The 20,506-nt window shown below is 46.2% G+C and overlaps 2 protein-coding genes across 2 annotated transcripts in view; both read left to right on the top strand.

Moving 5' to 3' along the window:
* dtnba (dystrobrevin, beta a) overlaps positions 1-2,666 on the top strand; it is a 74,903-nt gene extending 72,237 nt beyond the window's left edge. Inside the window, 2 exon segments of the mRNA XM_084314575.1 lie at positions 248-280; positions 760-2,666. Of these exon segments, the coding sequence (XP_084170701.1) occupies positions 248-260 (13 nt within the window). The 3' untranslated portion in view covers positions 261-280; positions 760-2,666.
* A 1,715-nt stretch (positions 2,667-4,381) lies between these two features.
* Positions 4,382-20,506, top strand: part of dnmt3aa (DNA (cytosine-5-)-methyltransferase 3 alpha a) — a 105,709-nt gene continuing 89,584 nt past the window's right edge. The window contains exons 1-2 of the mRNA XM_084315175.1: positions 4,382-4,500; positions 8,082-8,293. Coding sequence (XP_084171301.1) covers positions 8,228-8,293 — 66 coding nt within the window. The 5' untranslated portion in view covers positions 4,382-4,500; positions 8,082-8,227. The remainder of the gene's footprint in view (positions 4,501-8,081; positions 8,294-20,506) is intronic.

Raw genomic sequence — 20,506 nt, 5'->3', positions numbered from 1 at the left:
GAGAGTGAAACGGATAGTTCTTTACTGAATGTCACTGGGAAGCGAAGCTAAGCACTGTAACTAATGGTTCATTATCCTTTTGTTTACATAATACTCCCTCGTTAGTTTATTGGTACTTAATCATTATAACTGTGGCCCCTAAGGTTAAGTGTTACCAATACTGAATCCTCTGTAGCACAAGATGTATATGGTTTTCAATGACATTGTTCTCCACATAACAAATCTTTTCTCATATCTCTCTGTTTAGCTGGTTAAAGTGAACACAGGACACCAAGTAACAGTAAGTGATGCCATACAATCTCTCCCTCTCTCTTGGGTGTTAAACGTTAAAGGAACATTATGGGAAATTGGCTTACTGTCTTGTCTCCAGCGTGAGACAAGAAGATAGATACCAATGTCCTCTCTGTGCATTCAGTAGAAAGCTATCTGGCTGCCTAGCTTAGCAGCACAAATGAACTGAAGCGGATACGGACCAGCGAGCCTAGCTGTTGGCCCAAAAACACCTCTCCCGGAGTTTTAATCCGCTTCCATTAACTTGTGGTAAACTAGGCTAGCTTGCATCCTGATAGCTTTCTACTGAACGCACAGAGAGGAAATTGGTATCTGTTTTCTTGTCTGACTCTGGAGAACACATACTGTTGGCGTTAGCGTTTGGATATTTTGATTGGTATTCATATTATATCATCATATTGATTGGTGTTAAAGTGGATTAAATTCAGTGTTCACTGAGTGCTAACCAAGTTGTCTATCTCACCTCAGGCAGAGTGTCGTTACTTGACTGCAGCTTTCATCAAGGCCATGCCAAAGAAGACTCGACCATCGTCGGGAAATAATATTCAACATTAGCCAATGGGATTGGAGTGCCACTGCTAATCAACCAATCACAATGCTGGACACCAAATGACCCCTGGGTCCACATTCGCAAACCCTCTCAAAGTGGGAGCGCTGATCTAGAATCAGCTTCAGTCTGTTCATTTGAATAAGGTCAACCCCAGACCCCAGACCCCAGATCAGCGCTCACTCTGGGAAGGTTTCTGAATAGTGGGCGACCTGGTCCCTACTGATGTATAGCTGTGATTATGTTTGTATTGTTACTGTTCAATGTGGTTTTACTTTTGTTTTTATCTAGTTTTGATTTGATCGTAAATAGCTTTATAAAAGAGAATCTGAAAATCTACTGATTTATGCTATAGTGTGTGTGCTCTGCATTTGAGCTGTGAGAGGGTCTAGTAAGTGAGAGGGTCCAGGGAGAGAGGAGATGGAGAGATCAAAGCATGTGAAAGGAATATACTGTATACCAAACGGTAGGAAGAAAGGCGTTTAGAAAGTGTGTGATTGGAGATGTTTCATGTCATCAGAGCGGAGAGAGAGAGAAATTCTTCGAAGGTCATTGGAAGAAAAGACGAGACTTGAGACTATAGCGTTTTTTCCTCCCTTTTTTTCTTCCTGTAATCAGCACTGTGTGCTTCGTATTTATTGCTTTGCTTTTGATTCGGTTTTGATTGTCGTTTCATTTCATGTCTTTTATTCATTCAGTTTCCGAGTCGTCGGGAGTGTGTCAGTGTGCGAGTGTATGTGTATTGGTCAGGCCCTGCTGAGATAAAGTTAATGAGAGTTTTCATGCTGCACCGGTTTTGAGTTTTAGCCTCTGGCTAAGGCAGTGCGGTGTGGAACTCCCGGGCGAGTATATAGGTAGCTAGCCGATACCTGTGTGAGAGGGGTGGCGTTGCATGAGAAATGCGGTTCAAGTCGTTGAAGCCTGGGTGTATCTGGTACTGCCTTGGGACTACAGACAGTAAAAATCTGTGGTCTGTGTGTGTGTGTGTGCACGTGTGCGTGTAAATGTGAAATTCTCTGCTGTAACAGGGTCACCCAAAGCGATGCGTCCTGTCATAAGGCACAGGATTATGGAAGTTGAAGTACTGTATCTCTGTCCTTTTTTTTTTCAATGTAAAGAAAATTGTAAATTCATATCCACAATAACCTGTGCCTCATGGACTCGTTCAAGTGCTATCTCTGCCGCTTGCTGTGGTTTCCGTACAGGCAGCTCAGTAGTATGTTGTATGTGAGGTGCTACTCATGTACCTTGCCCCCACCCCCACCATCTGGACATAACCTCATATCCTGGTTATAACTGACATTTGGAAACTTATGATTTATCTCTTGTGTCCGGTTCTTGTTTCAAAACCCTGAATGACTGACGAAGGACTATTGAATATGATTGCTTGTCTGACTTAATGATTGGCTGTGTGTGTGTGTGTGTGTGTGTGTGTGTGTGTGTCAGTGTGTGTGTCAGTGTGAGAGAGAGAGAGAGAGAGAGAGAGAGAGAGCAAGACGTGTCCCAACATAGAACTGTAGACACGCGCAGCTCTGATGCTCTCTACCGGAGTAGACCTGTCAATGTGTATGTGTGGATATAATTCATCTACAATAAAAAAAATATATATATATTATTTAACATGGACCCCCAGTTTGATGGTCTCTGTTCCTGTGTCGGTCTTAAAACTCATTTATTTTTTCTCTTTTTACTCCAGACTTGGGAGTCCTCATTAATATGGATGAGCTGTTCTCATGTTTCCCATGAGTGTCCTTCAGAGGTTATGTCTGGGCTGTGTGTGTGTGTGTGAGCAGGGAGGTGGGGTGACTGAATAAAGCTCTTAAAAGTTTCTGTTGTTCATGACCTTATGGACTGCTATAAATAACTCTAAATAACCCCCCAGCCAACCTACTATAGGCTATTAGGGCTACCTCTCTGGGCAATTCACAAGCCACCCCCACTGTCTCTCCACCAGGAGCCTCTATGACCCCCCCCTACACACACACAATACGTTTATGTCTATTTCCCTTCATAAAAACCAACCATCACAGGCCATTTAATCTCCACTTTTAGTCCACCTGTCTGAGCTGATTTGGGTCATAAATGTAGGCCAGACAGTGTGTGTGAGAAGGGGGAGGGGGGGTACAGATTGTCCCAAAAAATATATTCTGGACTGATGCCATGTAAATGCAGTAATTATACCTTTTTTTCCCTCTTTAACTTGAAGTTCCTTATTATTATTATTTAATGTTGATTCTTTACTAGTAAAGTATAGTAGAGGTTTTATGTCGTTTGGTGTTGGCTGTATCCACATGCCTGTGTCACTGCATGGTATCAGTTCCACAATTCTGACAGCAGTTCTCGCTTGAAATATGTACTAATCTACCACATGAAAAATATATTACATATTCAAACAATGTAAACTGTTTACCTTTTCAGAAAATGTAATATCTAATGACATGATTCTTAGAGAAAATCTGGCACAGCTCTTTCACCATGGTTGTCATCAATCTCCTTAATTAGTGCAAAACAAATAGGCTGATTGATACGTACAAAATACATGTAGCTTCATTTAGTAGCCTATTCACTCGTAAATTATTACATATTCTTTATCTCCAGGCTCTAATCCAGAAGTCCCCTCCCTGCCTTTTGCTGTTGTTCTTGAAAATGTCCTGTGCCCCCAATATTTAAACCCAATGACAACAGTGTCATATTATCAGTGTTTAACTGTAGGTCTGTTTTATTTACCAGGGGGGGGGGGGTCATGTTCCCTTTAGGAGATTTAAGTGGTTTACATTACAATTTAATGTACAATGTGTCACTTTAGTTTCAGTAGTAATTATAATAGGGACTATTTTCTAAATTGGGAGAGCCTACACTAAACCCTCCTCTTTCCTATCAGCCCACCTAGTCTAACAAGTGCCAACAATGCTGTACCATTCTCTTTTGTGAGTATATCTCCTAGAAATGGCCATAAGGTAAGATAAACCTTAATAAGAGAGGCATAACTAACATAAACTGGGCCTACTATAAATGTGTGTTCTAGGTCTAGGCCTATGAATGGATTTCAGTTCTGCTCATTCACATCCATTGATAATATTAACCTTTTCATCTCTGAAAAATCTAGACTACATTGGAAAGTATGGACTTGATTGATTGATTGATTGATTGAAAACTTTATTAACAGATTGCAGAATGGGTACAATACAGTACAGCTCAATACACACAATTGTTAAGGGGATGCAGACCAGAGAAAGACTTTCGTCTTGTTTACATCAGGGTCCCCCATGTTTATAGTAGCTGATTTGTATTTAAGCTGAATACCTGATTCAAGTTATAACTGTAGAATATTATTCAAACACGGTGTATGTTAGTGTGTGTAGAGAGAGAGAGAGAGAGAGAGAAAGCAACAGAGTGAGTGTGCTGTGTGTCCACTAGTGTGCGTGCGTATAATGTGTGCGCGTGCGTGTGTGCACACGGTTTGCAGACGCTAGGACCGCGCGGAAACCTCCCCGGTGCGGCGGCCTATGCGGCTCGTGAGAGCAGGCCGGTGGAGAGTGGCAGCAGGCGGGGAGCTCGAGCAAGAAGCAACGGAGAGACACCCGGTAGAGAGAGAGAGAGAGCGAGGGAGAGCGCGTCGAGACAGACGATCGCGGGGTCCGGGGCCTGGGACGGGCAACACGGTAATTATTAATAAATCCCTTTGTCTTGTGAATACACACACCTACACACGATCACCATAATTACGCATCACAGCCTGCTGCGCGCTCTATAGAGTCAAACCGGGTTCCGTTTGAGCTGATGGCTCGTGAAGACGGAGCGCTTTAAACAACACGGCCATGGTGGGCGAGTGAACTTGAGGAGTTCTATGTACAGTAGGCCTAATGAAGGGGGGAAACTGCAACTAGAATATTATACACTAAGCTCTCGAACAATCACTGCATGCCTAGTGGTGGAGCGTTTATGGCTGGCTCTCCGCCACATCTGCCCCCCGCAGGTAAACCGGGCGCACGCCGCGCACCGTCTCTCCAGACACAGAAGCGCGCGCGCGGGAGCGTCTCCGCGGCGCGCGCGCCCGGTGGGGTTAACGGGTCCATATTCTGCCCGAAAGCGCACGCGCGTTTTACCTGATGACCCAGTAATCTATCGTGATTCGTCGCCGTTAGTTACCCGCCACCGCGGCACAAACCAAGTCTTCCATCGGGTTGAACCCGCCGTGGTTATTATTATAGGCTGTTTATAGTAAAAGGCCATCCGGTGGTCTTTCCAAATAGATTTTCATTATTACCTCCTCGCTGTACAGCTTCGCACAATCCTTTCCCCTGCGCTGCGCAACTCTGTCCCCTCCTCCTACTATAGGCCCGTGCCGAGGGAGGCCTTTGATGACTATGTCGGATTGTGCCTGTTGTTGACATTGTTATAGCTCTACAGTTCGCATGCATATGTGAACAATTAAATGACAGTATGTGTATACATCTGTGTTAATAATATGCGTGGTGTAGGCTTATATGACAGAGCTTGACTGAGTGACCTAAATTCTCTGAATTGGTGTGTGTGTGTGTGCATGTGTGTGTGTATACCAGTGAGTTTGGCCGGTACTAGCCAACACTTTGCGCTCAACACCTGTCCCCGGCCGACAGCCTCAACCCGCAAACCCTCCGCTCACAGTCACCAGCACCATGTGACCACGTATGTTAAATAGTTACCATGGACTTATCCATTCCGTCACCTGAAAAGGATCCAAATCAGATGGCAAAGTGGAGGGTATTTAACTTAGGAGTAAGTTTCCACCAAGGGGCTACCATTGCAAGGTTTCTACCACGTTACATAAGTACAGTAGACGCCACGGTCAGACATATTTTTCCATCGGTATACATCAATCAGATTCTGCCTCTGTCTTGCTGAAACTGATTCCAGATTATTTTGAGGACACCTGTGTGCAACTGCTTAGAAGGCCGGAGGTGTGTGTGTGTGTGTGTGTGAGAGAAAGAGCGTGTTGTGTGTGTGTGTCATGTGTGTGTGTGTGTGTGGTGTGTGTGTGAGAGAGAGAGAGAGCGTGTTGTGTGTGTGTGTCATGTGTGTGTGTGTGTGTGTGTGTGTGTGTGTGTGTGTGTGTGTGTGTGTGTGTGTGTGTGTGTGTAAACCTGTCACCACTAGGAACTGGAATATTTGCAGTTCTGCATGAGCAGAAGTTCCATCAATCACACACACACACCTGTTCCACAGACAGCTTCAGGGCCTTTTGTGTGTATGTGTGTGTGTGTGTGTGTGTGTGTGTGTGAGAGATAGAGACTCTATTAGAGAGGGAAGTAGTATGTCAGCCACAGTCAAATAATACATAAACTGGGAATGTTTTTTTCCCTATCTGTTTCAATAAATAAACCTCATGTCTTCTAAGAATGAGAGAGAGTGTGTGTGTGTGTGTGTGTGTGTGTGTGTGTGTGTGTGTGTGTGTGTGTGTGTGCTTGTGCTTGACAAATGGTTGACAAAGTCACTAGCCCATGTTAATAAGAACTGTTTTGTGGGTTAGTGTTTAAGGTTGAGTTGTGTGGAGTGCTGCACAATGCTTTCCTATACAATACAGACATAGCCTGATTGTCTTTCAGGCAGGTATGACCCACATTCTATATCTGTGTTGGAGAGGTTAGGGTTAGTGGTTACACGAAGGGCTAGACTAGAGAGTAAAGGTGCTATAGATAAACAGTTTATGTAATCATAAAAAAAACAGGTATTTATTTTCCCACCAACAAAATATTGATGAATGAATTGATCATTTAAAAGATTTTGGTGGGTCCAAAATGAATGTTGTTGTTTACATGTTGCTGCATCTATCACCTCCCTACTTCCCATTTCCCCACGTGGAATGCACCCGATTGAATAAATGACTGGTGCTCTAGTGCGACATCTAGTGGCTGAATGTTATCTATAGCACCTTTATAAAGGATGATAATATATATATATATATATATATATATATATATATATATATATATATATATATATATATATATATATATATATATATATATATATATATATATATATATATATATATATATATATATTAATATTAGGGATGCTCGATATTGGCTTTTTTACCGATACCGATATTCCGATATTGTCCAACTCTTAATTTCCGATACCGATATCAACCGATACCGATATATGCAGGGTTTCCCCCCCAAAAAACTGAATAATTTCAGGTAACTAATAATTTCACTGGATGCATTCAAAAGGCTTTCTAAATGTAAGCATTATCTGTGCAAAATATGATCATTAAAAAAGTTAAAATTAACATTACATATCTCTTGTTGTTGAATTAAACCAACATGCATACTTTTGACAATAAATAAAATAAGAATTGGTTCTTACTTGCTTGCCTGGGTAAATAAAGGTTAAATAAATGTTAAAAATATATATATATATATATATATTGTTATTGTTTTAATTTTTTTTTTACCGATACCGATATTTTCCGATATCACATTTTACTGCCGATATCGGCCGATAATATCGGACATCCCTAATTAATATAATTTATTAATCCGGATGGGGGAATTATTCCTCCGCATTTAACCCATCCTAACCACTTAGGAGCAGACGCCCAAGGACCAACCCCAGTTGTAATGCCAACCCTGGTCAAGGACAATGGCAGGAGCGTAGCTCGCATGCATGTTTTGGTGCGGGAGGAGACCGGAGTCCAGAGGAAACCCACTCAGACACAGGGAGAACATGCAAACTCCACACAGAGAGGCCCCCCGTCGGGTTCAACCCAGGGCCTTGTTGCTCTGAGGCAACAGTGTTACCCACTGTGCCACAGTGCCCCCAATTCCTTTCCCATCATCTTGCATAATTGTACCACTATTAAACAAGTTGCGTTATTAAATGAGTTGTGTTTTTAAACGAGTTGTGTATTTGGGCGCTCCAGTTGGCTGCCCTCCCCTGACTGTAATGTAATCCAACTGGGTTATCCAACACTATTAACATGTGCTTATGAGTGTGTGTGTGTGTGTGTGTGTGTGTGTGTGTGTGTGTGTGTGTGTGTGTGTGTGTGTGTGTGTGTGTGTGTGTGTGTGTGTGTGTGTGTGTGTGTGTGTGTGTGTGTGTGTGTGTGTGTGTGTGTGTGTGTGTGTGTGTGTGTGTGTGTGTGTGTGTGTGTGTGTGTGTGTGTGTGTGTGTGTGTGTGTGTGTGTGTGTGTGTGTGTGTGTGTCAGAAGGGGGTGTCATTAAAACTGAGTGTGTTTCCTTTTTCCTCTTCCCCCAGGAGAGAGGGAGGACAGACTTGACTTGAGTGACTGAATCCACACCTGCAGCTCCTGAGGACCCTTTTTATTTTATTTTACTATTTGATTTGAGCCTTTTTTCCCTGTGTGCGCTTTCTACCCACCGTTCGGTGAAGACGTCCCCGTCATGCCGTCCAACAGTCCAGCCGCTGATCCACTCGAGCCGCCAGAGCACCAGACCTCTAATGACCTGGTGAGAGAGGGAGAGGGGGGAGGAGAGAGAGAGAGAGAGTGGGTAGGAGAGAGAGAGAGAGAGAGATGGGGGAGGAGAGAGAAGGTTGGAGAGCGTCTCTACTTTTCGTAGCTCCATTTCTGCAGACCCCTCTCTGATTGGTTGAGCCCATTTCTGCAGACCCCTCTCTGATTGGTTGAGCCCATTTCTGCAGACCCCTCTCTGATTGGTTGAGCCCATTTCTGCAGACCCCTCTCTGATTGGTTGAGCCCATTTCTGCAGACCCCTCTCTGATTGGCCGAGCACGCGCATGAGCCGCGACAAGCTCCTCTAGCTTCGAAACTCCGTTAAGCTCCAGAGAGAGAGGCTGAAAACCCACAGTTCTTGGCCGACGGATGGGAGCCGAATCCCGGATCCGAGTTTTCTGATGAATACCCTAAAACATGGAGGTCGCGAACGCAATTTATACGCATGGAAGTATTGATTATGCCATAACGAATCATTTAAAAAATATACCGTTAACTGGAATATGTTGTGTGTGCCTTTACACATATGTTGGATTATGTATTTGGTTTGTCATTAAAAACCAATAATAATCGCTCGCATCGCCGGCTTCGCTGACCAGAGCTCTCTCAGATTCAAAGTTTTAATTGCAGCCTGGAACATACATGTTTCGGAACCAATGTGTAACTAGACAGTTACAATATAACATTTATATTAATTAACCCAGTTAATGCCTTAAGAGTAAGAGTCTGGTGGTCAATGTCACCTCGGATTGCTACGGAAATGTTGTGTCTTACTAATAATAACTAATTCCTTGGTCAATAGAAGTCTCTGTGATACTTTCTGAATATGATTTGGGAACATCAAATGGGCAGGGTTATAATAGAAGAAAGACAGTGTAAACAATATAATTAACTCTGAATATAATAATGAGGAAAAATAAACAGGATACACAACAAGGTGCATGAGATGAGATTATATGTAGAACATGGTACAGTTACAGTAAGTGGGGAGTGTAAACACTAAACAGTGATCTAAACAGTTTCTGACAGCTGGGCTGTGTTGAACTTGTCACGTGAAATAACGTTATGTGAATAAACCGCGAAATAACATAACGTGTTATAATAATATAATGTTATATAACGTTACAATGTACAGTTTCTGACAGCTGGCTGTGTTGTGAAATGTGCATAACGTTATGAATAAACTGCGAAGTCACGCGAAATAACATTATACGCGAATCTGGTAGTACATTTCTTTTTATCTTCTTGATATGATAACATTACATCCGCCTTTTAACGCGTGGCGAGCTAAACCAATCAGAGAGGGGCTTCACTCAACCAATCAGAGAGGGGCTTCGCTCAAATGGGCTCAACCAATCAGAGAGGGGTCTGCTGAAATGGAGCTACGAAAAGTAGAGACGCGGTTGGAGAGAGAGAGAGGGAGAGGGGGGAGAGAGAGAGGGAGAGGGGGGAGGAGAGAAAGGGTTGGAGAGAGCGAGTGGGTAGGAGAGAGAGAGAGAGAGAGAGAGAGAGAGATGGGGGAGGCGCAGAGAGGGTCGGAGAGAGAGAGTGGGTAGGAGAGAGAGAGAGATGGGGGAGGCACAGAGAGGGTTGGAGAGAGCGAGTGGGTAGGAGAGAGAGAGAGAGAGAGAGAGAGAGAGAGAGGGGGGAGGCACAGAGAGGGTTGGAGAGAGCGAGTGGGTAGGAGAGAGAGAGAGAGAGAGAGAGAGAGAGAGAGAGAGGGGGGAGGCACAGAGAGGGTTGGAGAGAGCGAGTGGGTAGGAGAGAGAGAGAGAGAGAGAGAGAGAGAGAGAGAGAGAGAGAGAGAGAGGGGGGAGGCACAGAGAGGGTTGGAGAGAGCGAGTGGGTAGGAGAGAGAGAGAGAGAGAGAGAGAGAGAGAGAGAGGGGGGAGGCACAGAGAGGGTCGGAGAGAGCGAGTGGGTAGGAGAGAGAGAGAGAGAGAGAGAGAGAGAGAGGGGGGAGGCACAGAGAGGGTCGGAGAGAGCGAGTGGGTAGGAGAGAGAGAGAGAGGGGGGGAGGCGCAGAGAGGGTCGGAGAGAGCGAGTGGGTAGGAGAGAGAGAGAGAGAGAGAGAGAGAGGGGGGAGGCGCAGAGAGGGTTGGAGAGAGCGAGTGGGTAGGAGAGAGAGAGAGAGGGGGGGGGAGGTGCAGAGAGGGTTGGAGAGAGAGATAGAGAGAGATGGGGGAGGTGCAGAGAGGGTTGGAGAGAGCGAGTGGGTAGGAGAGAGAGAGAGAGAGAGAGAGAGAGAGATGGGGGAGGCGCAGAGAGGGTTGGAGAGAGAGAGAGAGAGAGAGAGATGGGGGAGGTGCAGAGAGGGTTGGAGAGAGCAAGTGGGTAGGTGAGAGAGAGAGATGGGGGAGGCACAGAGAGGGTTGGAGAGAGCGAGTGTGTAGGAGAGAGAGAGAGAGAGATGGGGGAGGCACAGAGAGGGTTGGAGAGAGCAAGTGTGTAGGAGAGAGAGAGAGATGGGGGAGGCACAGAGAGGGTTGGAGAGAGCGAGTGTGTAGGAGAGAGAGAGAGAGAGATGGGGGAGGCACAGAGAGGGTTGGAGAGAGCAAGTGTGTAGGAGAGAGAGAGAGATGGGGGAGGCACAGAGAGGGTTGGAGAGAGCGAGTGGGTAGGAGAGAGAGAGAGAGAGAGATGGGGAGGCACAGAGAGGGTTGGAGAGAGAGGGAGACGGTAGTAGATAGAGAGAAGGACAGGTGGGGTGGTGAGAGGGGATGGGTGCGGTAATGGGAGGGCGTTTAGGTGACACAGAACAAAGGCTAGTGTGTGTGAGTGTATGTACAGTATGTATGTACAGTATGTATGTGTGTGTGTGTGTGTGTGTATGTTAGTATTTATTAAATGAAGGGTTATTAATTTACTTAAACCACCAGCCATTCTTCATTCCATAGTCACCTGTGTGCGGCAGGAGCACTCAAACTTTTTAACAAACGGTTAACTGTCTGTAGTGTGGTAGTGAAAGGGTTAACGTAAGGTTATGTATATAACCAAGTTCTGTGAATGCTAGTGACTCTCAGCGTCATATTGCATATATCTCGCTTTAGCGTATATACACTGAATAATTCCAAAATGTACCTTTACATACCAACATCCGTCTGACCACACCCCCATCTGCTACCTATATAAGCAGGGGTGGGGCCACACACTCATCTCCTTCCCAAAAAATGTCACCACAATGAAAAATCAAGGGCCGCAGTGGCGCCTAGACGCTGAGCGTCACTAGCATTCACAGAACTTGGTTATATACATAACCTTACGTTCTGTATCATGCTAGCTTCCGCTCAGCATCATATTGCATAACAGGAGCTGAGCGGGAGCTAGAAGCTCGACAAATGTACCCCGCTGAGGCCCCCCACAACCATCAGACCGGAGAGGACCGAGCCCCCCCGACCCTCCCTATTGGAGGACGGGAGGGAGACGGATCCGACCGTGCGAAGAGAAACTTGAGCAACTCAACGCACAGGGGTCACTAGTACGCCGCCTGGCACACTGACCCTGCAACACAGGCAGTCAGCATGGCTGTAACTCGAAGCACTCAAGAGGCTACACTACAGCGGGAGCAGGCAGCGCACCGGGGAGACGACCACCAGAAGGGGTCGGTCTCTCAATCCAGGCAGCAGGCATTTGACCCGAGCCTGGAGCACTGCGGACGAGACAGGCGCCAAAGGGGTCAACTGAAAACAGCACCCCGGCGGAAGGGGCGTATGCTGGCATTGTTGCGCACCATGACAAAGCCTCCACCAAAAAAACCCCGACCCAGAGGGGCCGAGGCAGAGAAAGCTGACACGATTGGCAGGCGTCATGAACGTGCAGGGGCACACTCAACCGGGTAACCCGGGAGTTGACTCTGCTCCAACACACCAGGGAATCAACCACCCTCTTGGTACCACATGCGGTGGTTGTTCCTATAACCCCTCAAGAAAAAACTCCAAAACACACCTGCGGGTATACACTGGCTATACCGCAGTACAAGTGTTTCAGTTTTCAAAAAAGGGGTTATTCCAGGCCTACGGGTCGACGAAACACAACTTCGGACCGGGCCCGGCGGCCCGGGAAGCACACAGGGATGCCAGAGGAGGTCCATAAGACCACCCCAACAGCCCCCTCTTCGCCATGCGTAAGAGAGGAGCGAAAGGAATGGAAAACCCGCCCCATGATAGTGCCAGGTACAACATGTACCCAACAAAGGGTCTCCATAACGCCCAACCCTGTGACACCCGGGCCGACCCGGCATTTTTCCCCCCGAAAAAAGCACAAGTCCCTCAGGGTACCAGAACAGCAGATCTGCGTCCCCGGCGGACAACGGGTTAACTGACATGGACCAGCGTGACCAGAACCAGTCCTGTGCCCTAATCACGCCGACATCCCCACTCCAAGAGAGGGGGTAGGTACGCGTGTCGATCTAAAACATGAAAAGAGGGCGCCACCCAGACGGTCGCATTCGTACCGTGCTCAGTGGCCCACCCCAAGGGCGTGAGATCCCTCTACCTATGTTTTGATCTATTCCGTTAACATCCCCCAGATATGAACGAGAATCCGTCGAGACCTAGTAACAGGCGCTCGGAAGAGAAAACCTCCATCCCAGTTGCCCTATAAAAACGCCGTTTTAATAACGAGCAACCAAGGCGTACCAGCCTCATGCGTGATTCTTATCAGAAACACCCCGAGCCATTAGGGGGGCAGGTGGCGCACGGAGATTACGTTCGTCACCAACACCGGGAGACACTAGGATTCGCCTGTTCGAATCCAGCTCCCGGCGTTGCTATCAGCTTGGCTGGCCTCTCACACTGATACAATTGGCTGTATCAGGGGGTGGGAAAGCTGAAGGGTGGGTCCTGGTCGTTGTGGACAGCGACCCCTACAGTTCGGTCGGGGCGCCTGCTCAGCGAGGGTTGGAACTGAGGAGAGATAGTGTGGCCTCCCACACGCTACACTCTCCCCGGTGAGAACCTGCGCGGCCAGGTTGGCCTGCCCCAGGCTGCACATGCGTCGGAGGAAAGCATGTGACAGTCTCCGGTCTCCCGGACCAACAGTAGGGGAAAGTACGCAACAACCAGGAAGGGTGGGATGGGAGAAAAATCGGGAAAAAGGAGGGAAAAAAAAAAAAAAAAAAAACCCCGAGCCAGCACTATGTACGCGTCGAGACCCAAACACATCAATGGATAGTCTAACAAGACACCAGACATTGTTCCTCCAAGTCGCCTGGGAGAACGACAAGGAGCCGTCGTGCTTCATGTTCTTTCCTCTTTTTATTTAAAAAAGAAAGAAACACAGACTGACATGAATCCCACGTGACGCACCTGAGGGTAAAAATTGTTTTCATTTTTACATCCCGCCACCCTCGCCACAGGGAGGAGACGGGAATCCACAGAGAGACTTCCCACGCGAGCTCTATAGATTGAAAAGAAATATTGCAACATTGAGCTATGTAACACTTGGGTTAGGGCTCTCCGAGGAGGAGGCACTGAACCAACACACACTCAATAATCTAATTGAATCGAATACACACACAATAGAGCAGAACTCCTTTTTGAAGTTCTACTCACCTTGACAATCTGAGGAGGAGGCTCCGAAACTCTGAGGAGGCTCCTTCACTGGGAAGGAGAGTCCGAACTCACAGAAGGCACTTCTCCCTGAGGAGGAGCTTCGTGAGGAGGAGCTCTGACAACTCCCTGAAACAGATCCATAACATGGAACCCGAACAACTCACGGAAGTCTTACCAATAGAGACGCGCTCAGTGACGTACTCTATGGTGGGGGAATTTTCAGGGCGTGGGACCAGGAAACTCCTCCCCCCCCCCCTCCCCCCTACCCTGTAACATGCCGAACAGCAACGTGACAGGAACCCTGAAGGACAGGGGGTTTTAACCCCTGACCAATCAGAAAAGGGGAGGAAAGGATTACCAGTTCACCCCTTTACGACCCCTCACCCCTGATACGATGTAATGACAAAGTAGACACAGTCATAGCATGCTACATGAAGCATCTAACAGCTTCACATAGCTCATGTGCTAACCTGCTATCTGAGTTTTACTAAGGAAAAAACATAGACCAGAGAGGGCCCCTTTAAGAGCCCCGGTCCAGACTTACACATGTGCTTCTGTGGGCCAAACCTAACCCAGTTGTAGATCACAACGACACACACAACCCTTCATCACAACAAAAAATGGCAAAAGTACACTCTTACTACAGAGGAACGCCGTTTTTCATAACGAGAGAGGACACAAGTCCTCGATTATGTAATGGCCACAGACCTTGCTAAGCACACATGATAAGTGACCAAACAACCTTTTCTTTAGGAAAAAATTGTTTCTCAAGCGGAAGCACAACCCCAGCAACTTAAGCTGGGGTTACATCGTATCCCCACAAACACAGTGACACAATATATTGTAAACAAACATGTCTGAGAGGAGGGGGGGGAAGCCCCAGGGAAACCGGGGGGTCACCCCTCCTATCTTACCCTTGCTGTTCATTGTCATCACAGGCTGAGAAAAAGATTCATTCCTCAATCACATGTCACTAAGCATAGCTTCACAGGTTATTACTAACCCTCTTAGTTGTGAGTTCACCCACGTTACAAACGTTACATGAACACACATGTTCTCATCACAACTAACCAGTTCATTTTTACACATGTAAAAAACAACGCCGATTTACTATGGAGAGAGAAGCTATACCAGTGACAAGACAATTCACACACAACACGCGTCGTATCCTCAATGTATTGCAGCAACACATGTTTTGGAAACATCGTTATTACAAAACATTTAGAAGGGAAGAAAAGAAGAAGTGTTTAAAGTCCGGTCAGGACTCCTACCTTCACCCTGAGCGCAGGCCGAGAGGACTGCAACACTGGTCAACGGGACACCGAGTCGAACCCAGCATCTCCTGCGTTGGTGACAAGGGTATGTCCGCTACGCCACCCAGCCGCCGTTCTCCATGTTGACGAAGTCCTCGCTGGCATGGCACCCGGGTGTAGGGTCGACTAACATCCTCTGTCAAAGATGACGTCGTAGTCAGAGTGTTTAAGGCATGTTATAGTCACAGTAACGTTTCAACAGTGTAGCATTAAGCTAACAGCCGACCGACTGATAGCAACAAGCTAACGTTTACTAGCCTAGTGAACACAACGAGCTAGCGCCGCAGCTAACAGCTGACTGGCTAACAACCGTAGGCCACAAATTAGCACGCCAGCTAAGCAGCTATCACCTGAACTGTACACAACGACATAACAAGCCACACTTCAGACAGGCCGCTGTCCAAGTCCCTCCCCATCCTAAGAGGGAAGAGAAAAAGAAATGTCAAACACAGTTTTCAATATTGATTTACCAGACATACAGCGGAGCCGGCACAATTCCCATCCGGGCTGCAGCCGACTTGAGCATGGAACTCCCGATAATGAAGATCCATGCCCACTTTTCCTCGTGCTTTAGGGTGTACTTCCACATTCATGTGAAAGATGGGGCCTGCACGGGACAGAGAAGCATCCGCTCGTCCAGAGAATCCCGGGTTCAACCAGGTCGCGGTCGCGGCCCACTAGGTTGACCATCATGGGCGTCAGACCAAGATCCTCCGTCCGCCGCTTAAGAAGCCGAGCAGAGGACCCCAATCTGGGGCCGGCCTTCGTAAATTGTCAGCTAGCCCCCATAGCACTAACAGACAACTAGCGCTCGCAAGCAAAACAGTACTCACCCAGCACGGAAGCAAACGGCTTCTCACAACAGCCGGTGCCTCCCACAGTCCAGCTGTATGACCGGAGGGTCAATACCCATCCAGCCGCAGCAAGGAGGACTGCAGGTGGGGAGTATATCAGCGGCGCGAGCCCCTAATACGAAAAAACCGGTGGAGGTCAGAATGATCATCATCTTCCAGACACTCCAGTGACGAAGACAATATCGCTGTATTTTCTCGAAAATAGTGAGAGAGAAAATAAAGCTATAATGTCAACGTATCTCCTTGTCTTCTGTTTTCCTTTCCTCAGATAAATATTTTCTCCATGTCAAGTGGGGTATATAACAGGCACTTCCTTGTGGTGAAATTTGAGAAGGAGATGAGTGTGTGGCCCCACCCCTGCTTATATAGGTAGCAGATGGGGGTGTGGTCAGACGGATGTTGGTATGTAAAGGTACATTTTGGAATTATTCAGTGTATATACGCTGAAGCGAGATATATGCAATATGACGCTGAGCGGAAGCTAGCATGATACAGAACCTTCTGTAGTGTGTGATAGTGAAATGGTTAACACTTTGTCGCGTGGCAGTGAAAGGGTTAACCTTCTGTATTGTCGCAGTGAAAGGGTTAACCCTTTGGTAGAGTGGTAGTGAAAGGTTTAAGTAGCACTGGTGCCAGAGAAGTGCTGTGTAGACATCCATCCATCCATTAAAGGAGACATATCATGTTAACATACATGTCAAGTCAAGCCCAAAATCACATGACATTTCTAAATGAGGCGTCACAAAATGCCCACACAGGTACGACACCCCCTGGCTTAACCCCCAAGGAAGATAAGGGGAAAAACTCCTGCGGGAAAAAACCTTAATAGGAAACAAGTGCGTAAGTGTCCGGACGCACGGCACAACTAACGCTATATGTGTTGGCGCAGCCAGTGGTGGAATGTGAAAGTTGTTTGGTTAACGTTACACTTACCTGCTAATGGTAATGCTAGCAGCCCATATATCACCTCAGCCTCGCGTAGGGTGACCAGGTCCCCCCCTTTTGGTTGTACCAAGCGTCCCTCATATTGAGAGGATGTCCCTCTTTTCGAAGCCAAAAAAAACATGCGTCTAAAAGCCCCTCCCTACAGACAGTAAACGTAGCAACCAGCCTCTTGTCCACACACATTGCTCTGATTGGTTATAGTACTTTAGCGTGCTGCTTGCCTGCTTGTGACGTGACTGAGACTGAGTCGTGACGCTACCTCATATCGCAAATCTGATTGGTCAAAAAAAACACAACAACATTACAAGCGAACTAGTTCAAGATGGAAAGCAGTAAAAAGAAACGGACCTGCAGTTACAACCAAGACTGGCAAACGACACATGACTGGGTGAGGCAGATGGCAGGCAATCCGCAGCAGGCTTTCTGTGTTTTGTGTCATAGTTCGTTTTCAATTGCGCATGGAGGAGAATACAACTTGAAGCGCCACAGTGGACGTGAGTCTCACTTGAAAGTGGCTCACCAAAAAGAAACATCCAGATCTATGGATACGTTTCTTTTTAAACCAAACAATGATAGCCAGACGGACAAGGTCACTGCAGCTGAGATAACAAGTGTCTATCACACAGTACAACACTCCCATTCATACAGGTCAGCCGACTGTGGTAACCTTTAACCTTTGATTTAAATCTATTCGGTGAAGACCATGGCAGTTATTCTAATATAGAAACACAATTTATTTGTATTATTATTTTTGTATTATACTACACTGTTTTCCCTAGTTATGTGTTAACAGGGAATATCAAACACAAGACATTCCTGTCAAGTGATGACGTTTGAATATTTAAAACAGATGTTAGGTGGTATTTAATTTGTATTTATTTTGATTTAACCTTTAACCTTTGATTTAAATCTATTCAGTGAAGACCATGGCAGTTATTCTAAAAAAAATTTTTACATTATCTATCTGTCCCACTTTGTCCCACTTTGTCCCACCAAAATCGTACTGTTGTCCCACTTTGTCCCACCAAAATCTTACTGTTGTCCCACTTTTGGACTTTTTGCATCTGGTCACCCTCGCGCCATCACTGTCTTTCGAAGGCCGTGCCGGGCTGAGCTTTTAAGCGAGTGTGGTGGAACTCAGGCCCGGACTGGCCATCGGGAGCACCGGGAGTTTTCCAACGCGTTCGTGTTTCCGGGTTCCCGTTTCCGGGTTCCCGTTTTGCGGGAGATGAGACCCCCCGCCTCTCTCTCCATAATAGACGCAACCAGGCGTGCATTCTCGTGGGAAAACCTGAAACAACATTTAATAAAGACGAGTGTTAGTTGTGTTTCCCCATCTACCGTCAACATAAAACCATCCACCACCCGTTGGAGGAGTAGTGGGGGAGAAGAAGAGGAATATTTTTAAATAGCAAGAATTATCGACTGGCAACTCTGTGCTCGTCAGACCTGCAGCTGCTGGTACTGTATGGAGAGAGAGGCGGGGGGTTCATCTCCATGTACAGTAGCCGATTAGAAGACACACAACAACAGACAGACAGCTCAGTGATTGAAACCTACGTGTTTGTGCGACCATGTCGACCTGAACAATGGGGGATAATAATAAGAACGAGCCGCCTCGGGGGCCTGGAGGGAGGATACCGCAGGCGGAAGACGGCCGCTGCTGCTGGAGCTGGACCGAGTCATGTGAGACAAGCCGGCGGCAGCAAGGCGCACAGAGGCGGGGGGAAACCACCGCCTCGCCCCGCTGGTGCTTCACAGCGCGTCTCAGGCGAGAGCGTAAAGGGGGGCGTAATAGCATAGGTCAGTGGCCAATCAGAGCGCAAAACGGGAACCCGGAAACACGAACGCGTTGGTATAAGCATACACGCGGCATGGCCTGTGCAGATAAAAAAAATAATAATCCTAATAATATATTTTATATCCTTTTTTTTTTTGCAGTCAGGCCACTGAACTTAGAAGCAGGCCAGGCCAGTGTTTCTAGTTGTGGCGGCACGATAGTTAGATAACCTATGGGGAACAACCAGGAGATAACTGAGACAGAGAGTAACACAGTCTACAGTCATAAATTGTTTATTCAACTTCAGCCCTGATCATAAACATTTTCTTTTTTAGATTTTTTGTATTTTTGTAAAGTCAGATTAAAAATGAAATACTCCCACTTTTCTGAAAAGAGTTGTTGTTAAATCTGACATTACAAAAAACGAAAAATCTTTTGATTTGATATCATTTGATATATTGAAAATATTTCACTTTTTGTGTGTTTTTTTAACAATAATTTGTGATGCCATCACACACTAGCATTTAAAGGGTTACAATTCGAAATGGTATTGAATATGTGGTGGTTATGATCAGGGCTGAAGTTGAATAAAAGATTTATGAAAGAAAAAATGGGAAAACATTTCAGCATATAATATTTTTATGGCGTTTTTTATTTGAAGATGACAATTTAGTTCCCTAATGGTAAGAGTGAGTGTTTTTAATAACACTGGCATTTAAAGGGTAAAAATTATAAAATGTAACCCCCGGTGTAAGCTAGCGCACCTCATCTCGTCAATTTGTTTTACAAACACAAAATGAGAAATAACACAAAGTATGCATGTTAACCGGAAATAAACATGCTCTACAGTTGAAGACACACAAGAAGATTCTCACTTTAATCACTGGAAACACAAAGGAAAAGTTGAAGAGTGTCTGTGCTGAGCTGAGGTGATGCTGCCTCTGGCAATGTGCAGATCTGTGTACACTAGAGGGGGTTTTAGCAACTGGGGGACGCTTTTGTGTTGGTAATATCTTGCATATTGAAAGTGGGATAATGGCGTTTGAGGATGATTTAGGCCAGGGCACTGTCAAACTCAAGGCCCGCGGGCCAAATCCGTCCCGCCTGGCATTTTCATCCGGCCCCCAGGCTGAATTTGCTCATCATTTAATTTTGGCCCGCTGCCTCACCTATAAGCAATTCAACTGGCCTGTGATAGAAATCAAGCGCACCTCACATAAGTGTCCCGGCTTTTCAAGCAAACAGAGAGAGCGTTATCTGGACATAGCCTATTATTGAATACAAATGCATCAATCTGCTTTCATGAACTATTGTAGGAGGACCCAATATTTAGCCTCCAGTTGTACCTCATGATTTGATTTTATTTCGCTTTTAAAAGCTCGTCAGTCATCCGTTTTCACTTGACTCAAGCCGTGGTATTAGTTGCATCCAATTTTACTTCATCAAGTGGATTATTGCTAATTCATCATACCTACTCTGGAATAAAATCTGTGGAAATTATATTTCTTTGTGCAAGACAAATGAAAGCTATGGTAGAAAGAGATGCTGAGGTGAGAGATGTTATCTGTGTGTGTGTGTGTGTGTGTGTGTGTGTGTGTGTGTGTGTGTGTGTGTGTGTGTGTGTGTGTGTGTGTGTGTGTGTGTGTGTGTGTGTGTGTGTGTGTGTGTGTGTGTGTGTGTGTGTGTGTGTGTGTGTGCGCGTGCGTGCGTGTATGCGCGTGTGCGTGTGCCTTCCACTTAGTTCTCCAAGTCCAGGACCAGTTT

The sequence above is a fragment of the Notolepis coatsorum genome (assembly GCF_963971535.1).
Source record: "Notolepis coatsorum genome assembly, chromosome: 5".
NCBI lineage: Eukaryota > Metazoa > Chordata > Actinopteri > Aulopiformes > Paralepididae > Notolepis > Notolepis coatsorum.
This window is presented reverse-complemented; position numbering and strand designations above follow the sequence as displayed.